Raw genomic sequence first — 20,097 nt, forward strand, 5'->3', positions numbered from 1 at the left:
GATTTGTCCATTGTCCCCTGAGATTAATATCACCCAAGGTGTCCCATTGTAGATGATACCTATTTTTATGCGATCACACTAATTACAGGAAATGAAGGGAAGGAAATGAGTTTCTGCCAAAGGGTCTAACCTTGTGTTCCTTTCTTCCCGTCACTGCAGCTTCACTTGGCAGCCCTGGCATCACTCAAGGGAGATATAGTGGAGCTTAATAAACGTCTGCAGCAAACGGAGCGGGAACGGGACCTTCTGGAAAAGAAATTGGCCAAGGCACAGGTAAGGGGTCTGGAAAGGTTTTTTTTGCTTTTATTTTTTAAGATGAAACATGTAGAAATCTCCACAAAACAAATGACGGTTTGATGAGCAGACCTCCTCATGACCACTGTCCAGGTCAAGAATTAGAACCTGACAGTCATCCCAGAAGTTCCTCCTTATGTCCCATCCCAATCCCACTTTTCCTCCCCACATGGCTTTTATAGTCATATTTTCTGTTTCTTTACGGTTTGTCGCTGGAGTTTGTATGTCCCTAGACAGTGGAGTTTTGTCTTGCCTGTTTAAAAATTACGTGTTTCCTTTGAATCTCTTAATCCACAGGTTTTCCCTCCGTTCTTGATTGGCTTTATACTTAGTCTTTTAAAAGCTGGCCATTTGACCTGTGGAGTTTCCCACAGTCCAGATGTTGCTGATTGTTCACCCATGGTGCAGTTTGGCATGTTCCTCTGTCCCCTGTATTCTCTGCAGAATGGCCCTGGATCCAGAGGACCAGTCAGATTCATGGCCAGTCCCTCTGGCAAGACTGTAGAAGGTATTTGTTTTTCCACTGGGAAGCACATAATATCTGGTTGTCTTACCTTCTGAGATGTTAGCAGCTATCTTTTTTTTTTTTTTTTTTTTTGCGGTACGCGGGCCTCTCACTGCTGCGGCCTCTCCCGCTGCGGAGCACAGGCTCCGGACGCACAGGCCCAGCGGCCATGGCTCACGGGCCCAGCCGCTGCGCGGCATGTGGGATCCTCCCAGACCGGGGCACGAACCCGTATCCTCTGCATCGGCAGGCGGACTCTCAACCACTGCGCCACCAGGGAAGCCCGTTAGCAGCTGTCTTGATACTCAATGCCCAAGTTCACTGATTCATCAAGACTTTACAAAATCATGATATTTTAGTTCTACCATTTCTTTCTCAGTTATTAATTGAAGTGCTTTTATAGAGACATTTCCCATCATCTATGATTTATTGAAACAATGGTATAGTTCACAGAGGAAAAGCAGAATCATTGCTTAATTCTTTTGATTTATTTAACATTTTTCAAGATGAATTATTTATGATCCTCTGAAAGTGCCCTGTTACTTTTTAAAATATTATGAACTTAGGGATTTAAACATATTTGGGTTTCAGTCCTTTGTAATTATTTTCCTTGTAGAAACTCAAAGTATACTATTTTTGGCCAGTAAGAACCTCTTCAAGTTGGCTCCTGAGTCTTTTGACAGGAGCCTAGTGCTTACTCCGGGCTCATCTAGTACATTTCTCACTCCAAAACTGGAATTAAGCATTCTCCATGTAGCCTTGGTTTTTCTCTGTAGAAAATAGTATTTCAAGACTGCAATCTGGGTGCTAAGGGTGCTTATTGCTTCTAGTTTGGTCATTATTTTTAGGCCTCTTTTATAAACATAGCCAGGAAATTCTTTATGTACTTATTTATTTATCCACATATGTATGTATTTATACATTTTAAAATAAAATACCTTAGAAGCTCATAATAATTTCTCCAATTTAAATTCAGACTACAGGATTCCTTTACTTAGCTTCTGTATTTTATTTGTATATCCTTTCTTTCACACTAAAAATCTTGGTTCTGAAGTTTACAGAGGATGATTGGATAAGAATATTCCATAATTACTCATTTGCTTCATTCCGTATTGTATACAGTCAGTCTCAAAATAATAACATTAATACTATCATAACAAATAGTTACTGAGAAGAATTTTTTAAAGTTTTTTTTTCATTATGCTTTCCTCATTCCCCAAGTTTTTTGCAACTGTACTATATCCACACTGCCTGACCCTATGGCCATTACATCTTAGCCTTTCTCTTTTTAGTCCTCATTTAGTCTTCTACAAGTAAATTATATATTTCATGTTTACCATGGTCTTTATGTCAATGTCCCTCTGTTTGTTTGTTTAATGCCAGAAGCTATTTTCTAGTAGATTTCCTCAGGGAGGACTCATGGGAATAATCTTCACCAACTTTCTGCTTGTTAATAACAATGTGTCTCTGCCCTTCTTACTTGAAAGGCATTCTTGCTGGGTATAAAACCCTTGACTCATCTTTTCTTTACTTGAATATGTTTCTTTATTCTTTTGGCATAGAGTGTTTGTTGCTCTCAAAGTCTGTTAATAATACAACTTTCTCTCTCTCTCTCTCTCTCTTCCTTTCTTCCTCCCTTCTTTACTTCCTTCCAGTAATTTTACTAGAGTAACTCTTAATCATTCTGGTTTGATATTCTGTTTGCTCTGTTTTCTTTTGATTATATTTTGTAATCTTTTTTTTAATTTGAGAATTTTTTTCTAATTATAGTGTTTAATATTAGTTTTGTTCCCTTGCCTTTTCTTTTTCTTCAAGGATGCTTATTATTTATATCTTAGATCTTCTTTGCCTGTCTTCAGTATCTGTTACTATCTCAAATCCTTTATATCTCTCCCTGTTTACCTTGTTTTTCCTGTTCTCCATCTTTTGTTTTTCTTAGGCCTTATATGTTGTGTTTATCCCCTCCTGTGTGCCTTCTGGCTTAGTCATATATTTCTGCATTTTTATTTCATTTCTTTTGTGTGTGTGTGTTCTGTTACCTTCTTTCTGAGTTTTTCTAATTTTGAATTATGTTCTTCCATGTTTTATGTCATTTCATCTTTTTAAAGTCTTTTAGCTTATTTTGAAATAGTAGTCTACTGTTTGGGACTTTTTGTGGGGAGAGAGGTTCTCTATTTTGTGGCATGCTTTCATGGTTTATAGGGATGTTATTCTCCCCTTTTTTTCGTTCTTCTTTCTTGTAACTTTATGTGGGATTTGCCCTCAATACTGTTCTGTTTTTCATTTTTATGTGAAAAATAGTTTCTTTGAACCTTTAGGAGGCAGAGTTGAACATGGCCTTTTTAAGTTCATAGAGCTTCCTTGTATTCACGAATATGGCAACCTGCTTTCTGACATTTCCTGGCTCTGTTCCCCTCACCTGCTTCTATCTCGATCTGTTCTTTCCCTTGTCTCTGTTACCCCATCCTGTTCAATTTTGATCCTACTCCCAGCAGTTTCTCCTCCTGGCAGAGAGTCCTAGGGCCGGTCTTGAAAGTTCATAGGGATAGCTGCCTTAGCCCCTTCAGATCTTACTGTGGGCCCCTTGCTCACTCACTGTCGGCTCAGGCAAAACCCCTCCCAGTTGGCCCTCCTCACTTTCCTGTGTATACTTACTGGCTGTTCTGAGGTTTTCCAGTTGTCGGGTCCCTCAGTCTTGTTTCTTCCCTCTGCTTCTGCCCACACAGACACCATTTAGGTCATGTGGATGCTGTTGGTTTGTCCCTACCTGCTTCTGTTTTGTTGTTCAGGAGGATACCTTATCTCTAAGCATTTGCTTTTGATGTGTATGTTCTCTATATTTGTGTGGGAATTCAGAGAGATTAAAAGAACGAGGCTGCCCCAGTCATCGGTCTAGAATGACCTATGGCAGGTTTTGAAAACTCATGTTTCATAATCTTAGACTGTTCAAGTAGAAAGGAAAGACCCTTTGTACTTGAGATCATCTACTTCCACATTTGACAGGCAACCCAGAGAGGTTAACTTGCTTACCCAAGGTCAAATGAGCAGCCAGCCCCAGAGCCAAGACAAGGCTACCAGTGTTCTTTCCTCATACAGGATGTTACAGAGACAGAAATTTTCAATTTTTACTTGGATGAAAACTTTACATTTTCCTTCTGATCATAAAAGTAACAAAAATGTGTTAGAAAAAACTGGAAAGGCAGCATTATAATATTTATACTGGACTCTGGTGAATTAAAACTTTTTTAAATGCTTTGTTGTTGTTTCTTAAGGTGTTTTTTGAGAAAGTAGTTATTTTTTCATTAAAGAAAAATTAGAATGGTGTTAAGCTGGTGTAAAGCCAGCCATTGTTAATAGTCCTGACTGGTGAGAATGTTTCTTTTAGGAAAAAGAAATTGTGAGTGCTTTTAACTGGAAGCTGGCATGTACCCCAGTCTTGGATTTTAAAAGATGACCAGGAAGGTTTTTGTTAAAATTTAAGTCTCAAAGACAGAGCAGCTTGTGCAGAGGATGATAAGAGGAGAATGGGAAACTTTTTGTCTGCTATGTCAGGGATTGATTCAGCTCCCTTTTGACTTAACTTATGGTCAAGATAATCTCATGTCATAGTTTTGTTGGCTGGTTTTACCCCTGATGGTTACATCACAGTACCATTAGTTGACTCTCTTGCTTGTATACTTACAGTAAATATACTTAAAAATTACTCTTCCTTTCACTGGAAATGTCTTCCCAGTTCAGATACTGGGACCCAGGAAAGAACATGAAAAAAAAGGTTAGTCTTGCCAGGCTTATACCTTTTATAAAGATGAGATTTATGCAAGGAAGTGTCTGTGCCGTGCTTTCTCTGTTACATGCCTTGGTAAGTGATTCATGTTTGAGGCTTTACCAGATGGTGGAAGAGCAAGTTTGTGTATAAATGTATAGTCTGTGGCTTTAGTAAGTTTTACCAGCTCTCTAAATATTACAGAGCTATGATTAAGATGTAAAATATAAATGGTGCTTTTGTTCATCAGAAATAATCAAAGAGAGCTTCATAATCTGTTGAGTAATTATTAATGGTGTTACTAGAACTAGTTGAATAAAAGAAGGCTCATTATACATGGGCAAAAGTCGGTGGAGTTTTAATAGTGATGCGAAGGGAAGAGCTAAGTAAAGGACCCCCAATACCAATGTGATAGGGAAGGCAAAGTGCTTCTGTATTTGTATCCTACTGCTGCGTAACAAATTGCCCCAAACTTACTGGCTTAAAACAACACACATTTATTATCTTACACATTTATTATCTCCTGTGCATCAGGATCCCAGGCATGGCTTAACTAGGTCCTCTGCAAGTTTGCCTCAAGGTGTGGGCAGAGCTGCACGCTCGTCTGGACACTCAACAGGGAAAGAGTTCACCTCCAGGCTCACTCACGTCAGTAGCAGAATTTCTCTGTGGTTGTCTCACTCACGTCATTAGCAGAATTTCTCTGTGCTTGTAGAATTCATGGCAGCTTGCTTCCTCAAAGCCAGCAATGGAGAGAAAGATTCTAGAATAAATCTTCTGGCAAGACAGTCTTATATAATGTAATGCAATTATGGGAGAGACATCCCATCACCTTTGCCACATTGTGTTAGTTAAAGGCAGTCACACGTCCCACCCAGATTCAGTGAGATGGTAATCACACCAAGGAGACACAGGGATCATATGGTCAACTTGGAGTCTGTCCATCACAGCTTCCTGGGGGATCTGATGAAGAGTGCCACTATTAGCCTACAACAGTGATGATCGCCACACTTCTTTAGCTCTGTTTTGTGCCAGGCAGTATAGCAAGCATTCCTCATGCTTTATCTCACTGAGTTCTCATAATGATCTGTGATGAGAAAACCTTAACATTCCCATCTACAAATGAAGAAATTGTGAGGTTTAGGGAATTTGAATATATTGCCTGAGATGATGGAGCTAGAAAGCACCTAAAGTCAGGGTATGAATCTAGGTTTCGTGGGAATCCATAGCTGTACTAGTCCCGTATTGTTTTTTAAGCTGCCCGGGCTGCCCTGGGGATCTCAAAGAGGGTGGGGAATAGGGCACAGGTTAATTTGGTTTAAGTATCTACCCTCCCAAATCAAACAGATGCTCAGACCCGCGCATGCGATTTGCACCAACACTAAACACCTTCTGGGGGAACAACCTGGTGGGAAAGTGGCGAAGGTTATATACGGTACTGATTTGATGCTTTCAGCATATTTTCTTTGCGTTTAATACCAACAATTATTTTCAGTTACTGCATTTTTAAAAAGTACTACAGAAGGAGATATATCAGAACAAGCTTCTGAGCCCCTTTGAAATTGGTCAGTAGTGATACAGTACACCTTCTATTTCTAAGCTCTCTATCTTTAGATAGCAAGTGTTCTGAATTTTCTACAGCTTGACTTTTAGGAAGAAGACAAATATAGTTTTCATTAAATGTAACGGAGAGAGTGTTTTCTTTAATCTTTCTCTTGTATGAGATACTTACAGAGGTAGTATGGATGCCTTCTCTTTGCCAGGATCTCCCTCCCGCCATTCCTTCCTTATTTGTTTATACTGTTCGGTACAGTGCTCTAGCTGTTTTGTTTTGTCAATGACGTTTCCATTTGTGCTGAGCCCCTTTGTTTAGTTGGCTTGGTTCCCCACCCTACCCCTCAGGAGAACCTGGGCAAGGACTTTGAATGAGGGTAGAAATATCCTGGGTGGTATTACTTGTGATCCATCCCGTGTGACCCTGAGAAAGTAGCGTAACTTCTTAGCGTATTTTAAAAGGGAGTGGTGCCGACCCTCTTCCCACGATGGTTGAGAGGGTTAACGAATGAATGATGGCATTGCATTTTTCAAGAATGGAGTTTATAATACCCTTAGGTTTGACAGCTGAGACTAATGTGATGATTAAAGATCAGTGGCCTCTGTGGAATAAGATAAAACCCAGTGAAGAACATTAACAAAGCCATAAAGCTTCTTAGCATCACCGCATTACACAGGGTTTTTCCAACAAGGGCTCAAGTTCTCAGGCCAGTCTGTCTCAAGGCTGACTCACAGCTTTATCCCTGGATTGCACCAATTGCAGAGATGAGCCTAAAGGGTTTTATTCTTAGTGGTTGTAATGATGATATTGCTTGCTTTTATTGAACATTTTTGCATATAGACAGTTTCACTCCTTTATGTGGCTTGAGACAAGTATTTATATAGATTTTAAATTTGCTTCATCATCACGATAGGAGAGTGGAAACCTAGAGAAAAGGCTCAGGGTATGTATTAAGCTCCAGATGAAATTCAGGAAAAGCAAAATTCCATCCTATCTAATCCCAATCTTTTTTTTTTTTTCTTTGCCTTTCAAACCGAAAGTCTGTAGTTGCAGGAGAAATCCAGCTTCCTAATGATAGTGACCTCCAGAAATTCATGGCAGGCAAGATGCTGCAAGCCCAGGCTTTCTGGCTTTGCTGTACTGTAGGATCAGTCAAAAATGCAGTATAGGTTGGAGGACCCTGGGTAAAATTCTCTGTAATAATAGAAGAAAAAAAAGCAGTAGCATGTTGTTTAAGACCATTTCTTATTTTGCTCAGCTGAAATTATGTGAGATGTTTCTATACAGTAAGGAGGCGAAAGTAATCCCTCATCTGCAAGTTTTGCTAGAAGAAGCGGCCACTGCTTTCTGTTCAGAAAGTTGTTGCTGAGTAATTGACTTTGGTAGCTAAAGCTGGCTTGATGGGAGCTGGAGGGACTTAGAATTCCCTGCTTTATACCCCCTTATGTCTACTTTTCTATTTCGGTGCTCCCAGGGGGTTGGGGAGAGAGTTATTGGGGTTTCCTAACTCTCCTCTGGTATTGTAAGGCATAATGTTCATGTTTCCTGGAGTTCACCAGAGGTGGTTCAGGGTAAGAGACCAAGGGGGGATCACTCTGCTGCCACTTGAGGTCTTTAGGTAAATGGTAAGGAGGAGTTAAGCCCACAGCTCGGGGAGCTGGAAGGGAGTAGAGGCGAGAAGGCTGTGGCTACAACAGCCTCAGCCCCTTGATGGCATACACAGGACTCGGAGGGCTTTGCAGAGCATTCTGTTCGCTATCTGGGTTTTAATAAATAGTCCCTGTGCATTTGCTCTGTTTTCATCTATAAAGTGGTTGTATCATCAGGATATGCAATGATAACAAATAACCCCAAATGTTCAGTGGCTTAAATTATCAAAGGTTTATTTTTTGGCTTCTTGCTGGGAGCTCACTGGGACTGGCAGGAAACTCTGCGGCATTGTCCTCACCCAGCCTCCCAAGCTGATAGCCTCTACCATCTGGAGTGTTGCCCAGGGGAAGAGAATATGGGAAAGCCTGCAGAAGCACTTAAAGGCTTCTAGGCAAAAATGGTGTATATTCACTCATATCTTGCTGGACAAGCAAGTCACATGGCCTTATTCAGCTTCATGGGGGAGGAGGAATATTCCTCCACGTGCATGGATGGAGGTGAACCAGAGTCTTGGTAAACGCCCCTGCAGGCTGCCACCAGGGTGCTCATGCTTATGAGATGTGCATCCCTTATGGTGGTCCTGGCGGTGCCCCACATACATAAGAAAATACTGGAGAAAAATGAACACCATTTGAAAAAGGATCTTGTTAATGGATTATGAAAAAGTGGATGTCTTTTTATCATTCTTTAAAATTTTCTATAATGTACTTAAAGTTGTAACTTAAAATTGAAAAATTTGTGCAAAAGTTAAGTGGTAATAGGAGTAATACTCCTTTTCCTGTTTGGTTGTCATTGTTATATTACCTTCTTAAATGAGGCTTTACTGGAATACCTGCCCATAAGTGACTCTCATATGGAGGTGCAGTATACAGCTTGACCTAGCCTGTGTCCTTGTGAAACAGAATACCAGAAATCACATAGCCTCCTGGGTTAAAAAACGCTCTCGGAAACTCAGGTTAGTGAGAGGCATGGGCAGTGTGATACTTGAACTGGGCCTCATTTTAACAGGCCAGTCCTCCTTGTGTGGGAGGCCGCCAAGGCCGGAAGGCACTGATTGCTCACAGAATATGGCTTTGTCTGTCCTGGGTGCTCCCCACTCATCTGCCACTTTTAACACACTGATGTGCCCCATTCCTGGGCTTGGTCTTGTGCAATTTAATGGGAGCTGTTTAACAAGAGTGTTTTTTTGAGTTCTTTAGGCTCCTGCAGGTGATGGCTTGTTTCGTCCTGCACTGTTGCCCTTGTGGGAATTGACGCACTTCTCCCGGCACCACAGCTTGGAAAAGCTCAAGGGATTTCTTCGTTCAGCTTGGAGAGCAACGCTTCCGCTCAGCTTTGGCTGGGCGCGATGAGTGTGCATGGAATGGGTGAAGCGTGTTTAATGAGATACCTCAAGGGGATTTGGGTTTGTAACATCAAATCAGCTATGAGCTATGTCCTGAGCTATGTCTTCTCAGTCATTCATTGATCTGGAGGCTAGGAGTTTCGATAATTATTTTCCAGTATTCTCTTTTCACTGGGAAAAGAATCTCCAGGGCACCACTCTATCATCTCTTCTTCCCCCCCAACCCCTCCAATTCTGTCCATGTTTCTCATGCACCAGCAGAGGAGTCTGCTTGGAAGCTGCGACCACATTTCCCTTCAAGGTAGGTGTCATAGTGACCCTCCCTATGGCACCTAGCACCATATCATAGTTTAGGAAATCAAGATATATCTATTATTTTAGAGGAAGTATTAAATTATAGAGGCTTTCCACCATTGTGAAAAAACATACATATGGAAAAATATAGGAATGTAACCTTTGCCTTCAGCTGAGAAGTTTTTTCCTCTAAGACATTCTTGTTGCTACTCCCAGATGAACTCCTAAGTTCCAAGTAGACATTAGGAATCTTTTTTATCCTTTCAGCTGCAAGCGCTGTTCTGTCTGACTGAATTATCGGGCTTCCTGTTGAGTCTTGTTCATACTCATGCCCTCCAGGCGGACTTTCCAGTTAGAGGCAGGGGGAAGATGGTACGACACCAGCTCTCATGCTCTTGTTATCTGGGTACCAACCATCTGATCTCCCTGCAAGCCAGGCAGCCCCACAGGAGCTCACCTCTCAGATAGCTCCTAACAGCCAGCAGGGACACCTAGAGTGGGCTTGGTGTTTATCAGTTGATCCTGTGCCTTTCTCTTGAATAAACACTTACGCATCTTCATTTTTAAGTGGATTTTGCAGTTTCTTGTCTGCCTTGGTGGTGGTGGCGGCCTGTTGACCTGTAAAGATTGAAGGAGGAGGAATAAGTGGGGAATTTCAGGGAGAGTGAGAGCTCGTGGAGTTTGTAAGGGGAAGCGTTTCACAGCAGTTTATAGCCCTAGAGAACTGAATATGGGAAACCCCAGAGCAGGAACCAGCAAGATGACAAAGTAATACGAGTCATGGCATCCACAAGATCAAGGTCAGACCGGGCATCATCTCATAACTATTGTAAGATCAGGAACTGGTGACCTTCATGAGAGCGTCAGCTACATACGCACATACACATACTACACACGTGCAGGTGCATGCGTGCACATGTGCACACACACACTCACATACACAATTTGAAGATGGGAAAAAAGACCAGTGATAAAAGCTCATAGATATTCTGCGGGGATGGAGAGAAGCACTATTCTGCTTATGGAGAGAAATAAGAAGCTTTTTCATTTACTGACAGGTACTATCTGTGAGACACTGTCATTTTGTGGACTTCTGTTGTTCCTCTTAAAGTGTGATGGATCACAGGTGAAAAGGCATAACTTCATGGGAAGAGTATATGTGGCCTGTCAGGGTTTTGCTCTGGTTAGAAAGCTTCCATGTAGATGGGACTTTCACTTGCCCTTCCTCCTGGCCTCTGGTTCCATTTACTTCCTGTGTGTTGGACCTTGAGTGGAGGTTATTTGATGTTTTGGGTTGTCACTAAGAACAGAAGTTCACATCACTGTTTCTCTGAAAGTCACCATCTCACAAAGGTCTGTGGTACAGGTTCCTCTCCAGTCTTATTTCTGGAGCTCTGAGCATCACCCAGGAAGTTACTACATTCATAGTGATCAAGCTGTTGTTCATAGGTATGGTCCCTGCCGTGATTTATACCAACGTATTTATCATACTTTGCTGAGTACTTCTGTTTCAGGTAGCAGTCTGTTTTGAAGGCTTTGTGTTCCTGCCCGGTAGCTTCTGGGTTACACCATTGGAAGCCTGGCAGATTTAGGAATGGGGAGGACATTGGACGTGGTGGGTGAGAAGCCTTACCTCGCCCGCCTGCCCCCAGCCCTGAAAGTGCAAAGCTGGCAAGTACGTGTGGCTCTTGGCGTTAGGAAAACCTTGCCGAAAATGAAGTTAAAATTCCTCCGCTGGACAGGAAATTAATCAGGACTGAACGCAGTAGACAGGGGCAGAAGCTTGACTCCTTGTTCTGTCGCTGACTAGTGTTTTATTATTATGTAAATGAGATTAAATGTACAATGACTGGTTGGGGGTTGAGGAGGAGGGAGAGAAGTGAAGATGAACAGGTTCCTTAGGATTTAAACTCAAGGTGCAAAAATGTTTTTATAGCATCTGCTGCTTCTTAATCCTTCAAATGCTGAGCAAGGGAAGCTCCTCGGCTTCTTGAAACGCAGCAATTTATTTGTCCCATCGCACGCCTAAGTCACCCGCAGCGAACCAGGCTGTGTGCCAGGTGCTAGGGCTAAGTCATGAAAACACCTAGCCCCTGCCTTCCCGGAGTTTATAGTCTAGTAGGAAAGGATATTGGAAAACATTATGTGTGCAGATAACCAGCCAGATAAGAAATGGTGTCATACAATTTAGGATTATTTGCTTGAAAAGTGGCTGAAACATACCCTAGCAAACTTCAGCAAAAAAGGAATGAATTGGTAAAAAGGAAAAAATGAGCAGCCATAAAAGAACTTGGGAAGAAAGCTCTGGGGATAGAGGTAGCAGGAACTGGAGGGCAGTCTCATCAGGACCCTCAGTCAAGTGAAGTGACAGCATGCAACTTTAGATCCATTCGCTCAAGATTCAGATTCCAAAACAAAGGTATCTGCCCACTCTGTGGCTGAGGAAAAACAGGAGGTGTGGATAGTGTGCAATGGCAGAGGGACCTTTCCCCAAAGAGCAAATGAGAGCTAGAAAGGTAAAAAGACTCAGATGTGCACCAGGGGCTTTGTGAAGTTCAGCTCTTGTGTCTTCTGGGATTCATGGCCAATGCGCAGGTGTATGTTTATTTGGGGCATACTCAACATTGAGGTTGTGATGGTTTGAGGCCATAAAACTTAGAATCACTCACCTGTAAGTGTGTCAACTCATTGGCACTTCTGTCTTGTTCTCTCGATCCCAGTGCGAGCAGTCCCACCTCATGAGAGAGCATGAGGACGTCCAGGAGCGAACGACGCTTCGGTACGAGGAACGCATCACCGAACTCCACAGCATCATTGCTGAGCTCAATAAGAAGATAGACCGTTTGCAAGGCACCACCATCAGGTAGTCAGCTCCAAGTCAAGGCGCTCTCTCTGCCCGTCCGGGTGGTAACCTGGGTTTCGGATTTGAAGTCACCCCTATGAATTATAACAATGTTTTACTTGGAACTAATATTTTTACAGTTGATAAGTATTATCTCTTTATTTTGTTAACCATGTGCTTTCCCGTCCGTTATTCTCTTCTGACCTTGATCCTCGTGGTAACCGTGAAAGGTAGACAGGGTGGGAGTTGTAATCCTCAGTTGACTGATGAGGGGAGGCTGAGTGAGATGCTTTATCAACAGGTTGTAAATGGAGCCTCTTCTGTCTTAGAGACCAGCATCCCTACCAGCCCTTTTTTTTTTTTTGCGGTATGCGGGCTTCTCACTGCTGCGGCCTCTCCCGTTGCGGAGCACAGGCTCCAGACACGCAGGCTCAGCGGCCATGGCTCACGGGCCCAGCCACTCCGCGGCATGTGGGATCTTCCCAGACCGGGGCACGAACCCGTGTCCCCTGCATCGGCAGGCAGACTCTCAACCACTGCGCCACCAGGGAAGCCCCCTACCAGCCCTTCTATTCACCAGGTCTGTTCTAAATATACAAACTCAGTGCATCCCTTGGGGATTTTGAGAGATTTATGAACGTGGCTTTTAACTAAACATCACATATGCTTCTAGATAATCTAAAAAAATTTTGAGCTCACTTGAAGTTGACTCACCAACATTGACATAGCCTCGTACAAACTCCTAAGGCGGGCAGTTGGGGAGGAGCGAGATTTGATCTATCACGTTATTGGTGGAAAAGCTGGGGCTTAAAAATGTTAAGTGACGACTTTGAAGTTACCCTTAAGAGAGGGCAGATAGAGATGGAGTTAGAACCCGCAGTATCTCTGCCTTTACTCAGTTTTCTTTCCATAAAAGTGATTGTTGGGGATTCTTCCTTCCTTGCTCATCAGTCAGCTAGCCCCTAAGTCTCCTGCACACAGCACTTAGTTGGTGTGTCTGCCCTGCTGTCCACAAGAGGGGTTTGCGTTAAGTGACTTACTGAGCCAAGGAAGAGAACTTTTATCTTCCTGCCCATGCTGAGGGAATAGCCCTCAGGAAAACAAATGGTTAGCATCAACTTTTATGGAGAAAGAGTGCTTTGTACTCTGCCTGTTTGTATAGGCCTCAATTAAAACAGTTTTAGAGGCAGCTTCTTCAAACTCTCCCTCTAGAAGTCCTGGGTTAGAAGAAACTTTGGATGCATTTTGTTCCAACTCTAAGAGTTACAGTGATGATGGGGCTACTTGATGAGAGTACTGGTGGGCCTCTGTTTCAGGGCAAAGTTGTGGAAAAATTTGCACTGAATTGGAGGCACACAGTACGTCTCATATTCCAATTTAGAACCTCAAGCCTTTTAAATTGTATACTGGTCTTCAGAGTGATTGTAGGTTAGAAGAGCAGAGAAGAATTTTCAGCCCAAAGAAATGATTATAGCAGACTTTACGGAGGCTGACAGAGTACACTGGCAAATTTGTAGTTTCCATTAAAACATGCTGCACTTTTAAACACTTGAGAAGGTGAAGGCAAATGGACTCAGTGAGTTGTGAAAAAAATGCATCACGCATCACCTAGAAAACTCAATTTCAGGATGTTTAAATTGAATATAATGGCCAAACTCCTTCATGTTAAAATACAGTGAGCTTCTTTTTTTTTTTTTAACATCTTTATTGGAGTATAATTGCTTTACAATGGTGTGTTAGTTTCTGCTTTATAACAAAGTGAATCAGTTATACATATACATATGTCCCCATATCTCTTCCCTCTTGCGTCTCCCTCCCTCCCACCCTCCCTATCCCACCCTTCTAGCTGGTCACAAACCACTGAGCTGATCTCCCTGTGTTATGCGGCTACTTCCCACTAGCTATTTTACGTTTGGTAGTGTATATATGTCCATGCCACTCTCTCACTTTGTCTACAGTGAGCTTCTTGAGCATAAACATTTATCGGTGCCTTTTATTTAAAGGAAGATTGCATCTGTACAGATATCACATTAAATTCTGCCAGTTTTCATTATGTAAATGCGCTAGCCCCTCCTCGAGGTGGGGACTCCCTGCAAGGCTGGAAGACTAGCAGACATGTGAGCCAGTAAGGCAAGGCTCTTCTTGTCCTCTGAGCTCTAGTAGCCAAGGTATCTCCCAGCCTCCATCACTCCAGGAAATTGGTTTGCTCTCAGGTCCTGAGATGCGATAACAGACCCAGTGCAGGAGGAGCCAGATGCCTTGGACGAACTCTAACTGCCCTGGCATATCCAGGCTATAGAGAATTGTCATGCTAATCAGGTACATTCCTGGCACCTTATAGACTTTCTTGTCACTTCAATCCAGGCCTGAATTAAGAATTTATTGGAAAAGCTGAAAAATCATCAATAAGGAAATGGTTTATGATATATCCACATTTAAGCCATACTGAATTACATAAGAAAAAGATATGACAGTCTCATAGTTTAAATTTTTTTTCTCAGGTCACAATCAGAGAACCAGGGACCTTCTGTGACTGCCCTAGAAGACTCTCCCATCTTTTATAGCCACAGGGCTACTGTAGTCAAGAATCAGACACTGCAGGTTGCTGAATTCCAACATAAGTTGAATTCAAAGCCACATCAGATCTCTTAGGTTAAAGGTTAAGCACTGATAGGAAAAGATGAAGTGGTGAGAATTTAAATGGACACATTTGGATAGATTCAAATGAATCAAAATGCCTAGGGCCTGCAAATGCCACTGAATTTCCCCTCCTGCAGAAGCAGTCCCACTCCCAGTCTGATAAAGTTAGTCCTACCTTGCTTGGAGACTGTAGCAATCTGATCCCAGGTAGAGGGTACCAGATACATTCATACCTCACCGGCTACTCCATTCCTCTTTATCTTTAGGCCTAAAAGTAGCCAAATTCAATCATGCCCCAGGGGAATAAGTAGAAAATCCAACCTTGGAAGATACAGTTAAAATATGTAAGAGATTTATAAGATTTTATTCATTTATATTCACAGAAACTTGAGAAGAATATGTATAGGATTAGGGCCTAAGTGTTCTAGACCAGGGAGGGAGGAATATAGTGTTAGACTGGTGATGAATTTATTGATACAGCTATTTCTGTCGGACATTCTGGATGTAGTGTGTTAGCTCCAGCAGTTTGATTAAATGAAAACTAGAGTCATTGGAGGATTACATTAAATAATGTTGAACTGCCAGAACTTCCCTAGTATAACATAGGAGTCCGGAGGCCGTGGGAGTCGGGAATGTTGGGTGGGAGCTGACGTCATTAAAATGGGGTCTTTGATGCCACTTCACTGCTGGAGTCAGTGTGGGCTTGTCTCTTGTACTGGTCCACAGGGCTGCAGTAGGAATCAAAATGATTCGACCCGTAGAGATTTTTGATAATGGCTAATTGATCACGGAGTCTCCAGGATGACTAGACTGCATAATTTCTTGCTTTTTTATGTATATATGCCATTTCCTTTTTATTCTCTTACTTTCTCCTCTTATATAAGGTGAGTTGGTATCGGTGAAGCTTAGCATTTAATAGTTAGGCTACGTGATACCTAGGTGAATTTGTCATTAAACTAGAAGAGGAAGGCTCACCTAACAATGGATATAATTACCGATGGGACTTTGGGTCTCCCATCTTGATGAGAAGGTGAGTACATTTACATTTGAACGAGGGATAGTTACAGAAGCTTGATGTCATTGCTATTGCAATTTGGAAATTTAAGTACATGTGAGAGGATGTGTATGGTTGTCAAGTAGCCAAAGACAGTAGTATGGATGGATGTTGTAGACAGTACTGTAGACAGCATGAAGGATGTTGTCTGGCACCTGGTACCATTCCCACCCCTTCTCTCTATTCTCCCCCAAATCAAAGAAGATTGACCCTGGGGACTACTTCCCAAACTCCCTTAACAGCTGGGCTCTGGGATACAGTTTTGGTTCTGCCAGTGAGATGCATTCACCTGGATCTGGAAGGCTGAAAGGAGGTGGGAGCCATCGTCCCTCAGGCCATAATGGTGGCAGCTGACATACAGCCTTTGGTGAACATGAGGTCCTGCGTTGACTGGCCTGACCCTGGAGCTGTGGGCAGGTGTGAAGGCAGCAACAATTTCCTCATCCTGGAGGGGACCACAGCTCTGATGGCAAATCTGACGGCCCCGGTTGGGCTCCACCCATCCTTCTCTTCTCTAGTCCTTCCTTCCGATGGTTTTGTAAGCACGAAACTACCTAAATTAAATCCTACTTGAAACACCCAGAAGAGTTTGTTTTCCTAACTGAACCCTGCCTAATGTGTCCTAAATTTCATCTGCTTGGAATAAACACTGAACAGTTTGTATTTATGGCCTTTCTAAAATTTTTTATTGATGAATATTTTAAGCAAATTGGATCATATAGCGCACACTGTTTTGTAATATGTGCTTTTTCACTTAACTGTTTGTTGTGGCTTTTTTTTTTTAATGCTCATCTGACTTGGGGGGATTATATAATGGGATGGGTAAAATGGAAAAATATGTCAGTAGCTCACTTTGGATCTGGGGGAGGAAAAAAGATGTCTAAGCAAATTAAACATGAGATCTTTTGTTTCCCAAGGAGATTATTTTCTTTTCCCAAAAGCTGCTCTCATAACATCAACCTTTCACTGCCAACTCTCATGAGTAGTTCATGATTTCTACTTCATTTCCCATTTGCTTGTTAGCCCACGGCTGTCTGGCTTCTGACCCCAACAGTTTGCCAAAGCTCCCTCTGCTCTGTACTGAATTGTGCCCCCCACCTCCAGTTCACATGGTGAACCCCTCGATATGACAGTGTTTGGAGATGGGGCCCTTTGGGAGGTCATTCGGTTTAGTTGAGGTCATGAGGATGGGGACCACATGATAGGATTAGTGAGTGTCCTTATAAAAAGAGATGGCAGGGCTTCCCTGGTGGCGCAGTGGTTGAGAGTCCACCTGCCGATGCAGGGGATGCGGGTTCATGCCCCGGTCCGGGAGGATCCCACATGCCGCGGAGCGGCTGGGCCCGTGAGCCATGGCCGCTGAGCCTGCGTGTCCGGAGCCTGTGTTCCGCAATGGGAGAGGCCACAACAGTGAGAGGCCCTCGTACCGCAAAAAAAAAAAAGAGACGGCAGAGAGCTTGCTTACTCTCCAGCTCTCTCCCTGCCATGTGAGGATGCAGTGAGAAGGCAACCATCTGTAAGCCAGGAAGAGAGCCCTTACCAGAAACCAACCATGCTGGTACCTTGATTTTGGACTGCCGACCAAAGTCTAAAACTATGAGAAAATAAATTCCTGTTGTTTAAGCTTGTCTCTGGTACTTTGTTACAGCAGCATAAGCTAAGACACTTTTTTGAAAATCACCAGTGATTTCTTAACCGAAAAATCCGGTGACCTTTTTCTTGTTTCTGGCCCTTTTTTGCAGCATTTAACCCTAAATCCTCCTTCCCAACGGGTGTACTCTCCTCAAACCTCCATGACCCTTCATGTCCTAGATCTTCTCCTCTGTCCCTAAGATCCATCTTCAGCCTTGGCTCTAACCCTGGGCTCTCCCCGATGCCTTTCACCAGGATGGCTGCAGCCCTAAAGCGCTGACCTCTCCTGTTTGTGTCACATTGACATTGGCACTTGACCTTACTGCTCCTTTGTCTGCAAAACGCTCCTCATTTAGTGACTGAGATAGCGTCCAAAGCCTCCTTGTACTCTAACATAATCCATTCGCTAAAATCTCGTGCCGATGCTACGCACCCAATCTTTCTCCTGATCTTCAGGCCCACACTTGGGCCTGTGTGGTACATCTGTCTGTCCATCTTCATGTTGCTGCATCTCAAACAGTGTAACCAAAACCTCTTTCTTTTCCGGTAAAACATGTTGTTCTGATTAACTTCTGGCCTAAAGAGTAGAATATAATGAAACAAAAAATAAAACCCAGGAAGATAAGGTAGCTTTCTTTCTCTGTCTTCCTATGTGGTACATATTCCAACCTTGTTCACTATTTGAAGTTTTTGAATATGAATCTTACATCAGACTTTGTTAAAACTGGTACTCATTGATGACAAGGATAGTTTATTATATACATAGGAGAGCATTTCAGAGTCCCATTTGTTCAGTTATTCACCATAAGATTCCTAGATGAGTCTGAACTTCCTCTGTACTATATGGAAAAATAAGAAGTATTTACTCATCACTTATTTCCTGCTATAGATCCTCTAAGAGAACTGAAAGGAATACCTTTCCTCCTTGTATCTAAAAAAATCTTTGTTCGGGCTTCCCTGGTGGTGCAGTGCTTGAGAGTCCGCCTGCCGATGCAGGGGACACGGGTTTGTGCCCCGGTCTGGGAAGATCCCACATGCCGCGGAGCGTCTGGGCCCGTGAGCCATGGCCGCGGAGCCTGTGCGTCCGGAGCCTGTGCCCTGCAACGGGAGAGGCCACAACAGTGAGAGGCCCGTGTACCGAAAAAAAAAAAAAAAAAAAAAAAAAAATCTTTGTTCTTTAAAAGAATGATGACCGTTTCAGGGCAAGTCGGCCTTTAATTGCAAGAGAGACAGAATGTGTTTCAGAAGACAGACCACACACTCAGGTAGACTGGGCTAGCTGGACACAGTTGACTGACAGTTACCAAGGTAGGCAGATGTTCTTCTGGGTCTTGTTCGTCAGTCACTCCAATCCAGTGACAAGGCATGAATGTGCACCCCCAAAATAAAACAGATATAGAGACTGCTACTGAAGTTAATATTTTTATCAACTGCTGCTGATTCCATAATACTTCAGCTCAAGGTCTGGAAAGCATGGTAAGAATTACACTTTCAATGACTTTTTCCTTTTCTAATTAGATCATTTCACCCCTAGCTAATAATGAGAAAGAATCTTTAAAAAAAAAAAAAAAAAGAAATCTTTTCTTTAGGCCATCATATTATTGTTTTGTTGGTAACTAGATTTAGGAATTAGGCTGTGCTGCTAACTGGTTGTATAGTCTTAGGTAAGTCGCTTAGCCTCTGGAAGCTTCAGTGGTCTTATCTGTAAAACAAAGGTAAGGATCCTGTCTTAGGTGATCACCAAGATCCCTTCCAGTCTGCCAGTCTGTGACTTGTCTGCCTCTGCTAGTTACGTAGCTGTGTGTACAATCCAGTCCCTGCCCCCTTAGGAGCGTTTTTGGGCTTTTTTGTTGTTAAGCTAGTAGCGAGCGTTAATCATTGCAACTCGAAACTAAGCAACGTGGAAGCACTTCACAGATGCTTCGAAGTAAATGAAATAATGTACATTTAGAATCCTGTGAGATGATCCTTTATGTTCCGAAGAAAAACACCTGAGAACTTTGTAATTCCATAATTAGGAAACTGCCACAGTAGCATACAATTAGCAACATTTATCACTTTAGCAGAGCTTCTGTTTTTTTTGACTTAAATTGATCACTTCTTGGACCTTTTCATATTTTCTTCCTTTTCATCACTGGCATTAGCAGTTAGTGTTCTTGGGGGAGGCATTTTTTTCCCCAAAGAAATAAGATGTCACTTACCAAGAGTTACCCTATACACCATGGAAGGAAGCAAACAATAAAGTCACTTTGAGATGCAGGTGCTGTGTCATTTGCTAGACACCCTGCCCAGCTAGGTGACGCCCTGCTGCGCAGAGCAGGCTTAAAAACACATCTCAAATTCTTGCCTTTGTAAAACTGCCATGGATCAGCAGGGTGTTTCTGACTTCTTGTTCCATTTCTCTGGATGGACCAATGCTTCTGAATAAAACAGCAGAGAGAGAACCCCCAGCATCAGCCTTCTGCAAATGCTGCAGTCCCAGATTGACTGTCGACTTACAAAGGGCCCGGAGACCATTGGCTT

The 20,097-nt window shown here is 42.7% G+C and overlaps 1 protein-coding gene across 4 annotated transcripts in view; it reads left to right on the top strand.

Annotated features, from left to right (window-relative positions):
• The window catches only part of MCC (MCC regulator of Wnt signaling pathway), a 432,845-nt gene that overhangs the window by 320,442 nt on the left and 92,306 nt on the right, over positions 1-20,097 (top strand). For all 4 annotated transcript variants that reach the window (XM_022591311.3, XM_089908423.1, XM_022591356.3 and 1 more), the window contains 2 exons: positions 160-273; positions 12,127-12,269. In XM_022591311.3, coding sequence (XP_022447019.2) covers positions 160-273; positions 12,127-12,269 — 257 coding nt within the window. The remainder of the gene's footprint in view (positions 1-159; positions 274-12,126; positions 12,270-20,097) is intronic.

This window comes from Delphinapterus leucas, chromosome 3 (genome assembly GCF_059928025.1).
Source record: "Delphinapterus leucas isolate spDelLeu-1000000601 "Yukka" chromosome 3, BTC_Dleu_Yukka2, whole genome shotgun sequence".
Lineage (NCBI taxonomy): Eukaryota > Metazoa > Chordata > Mammalia > Artiodactyla > Monodontidae > Delphinapterus > Delphinapterus leucas.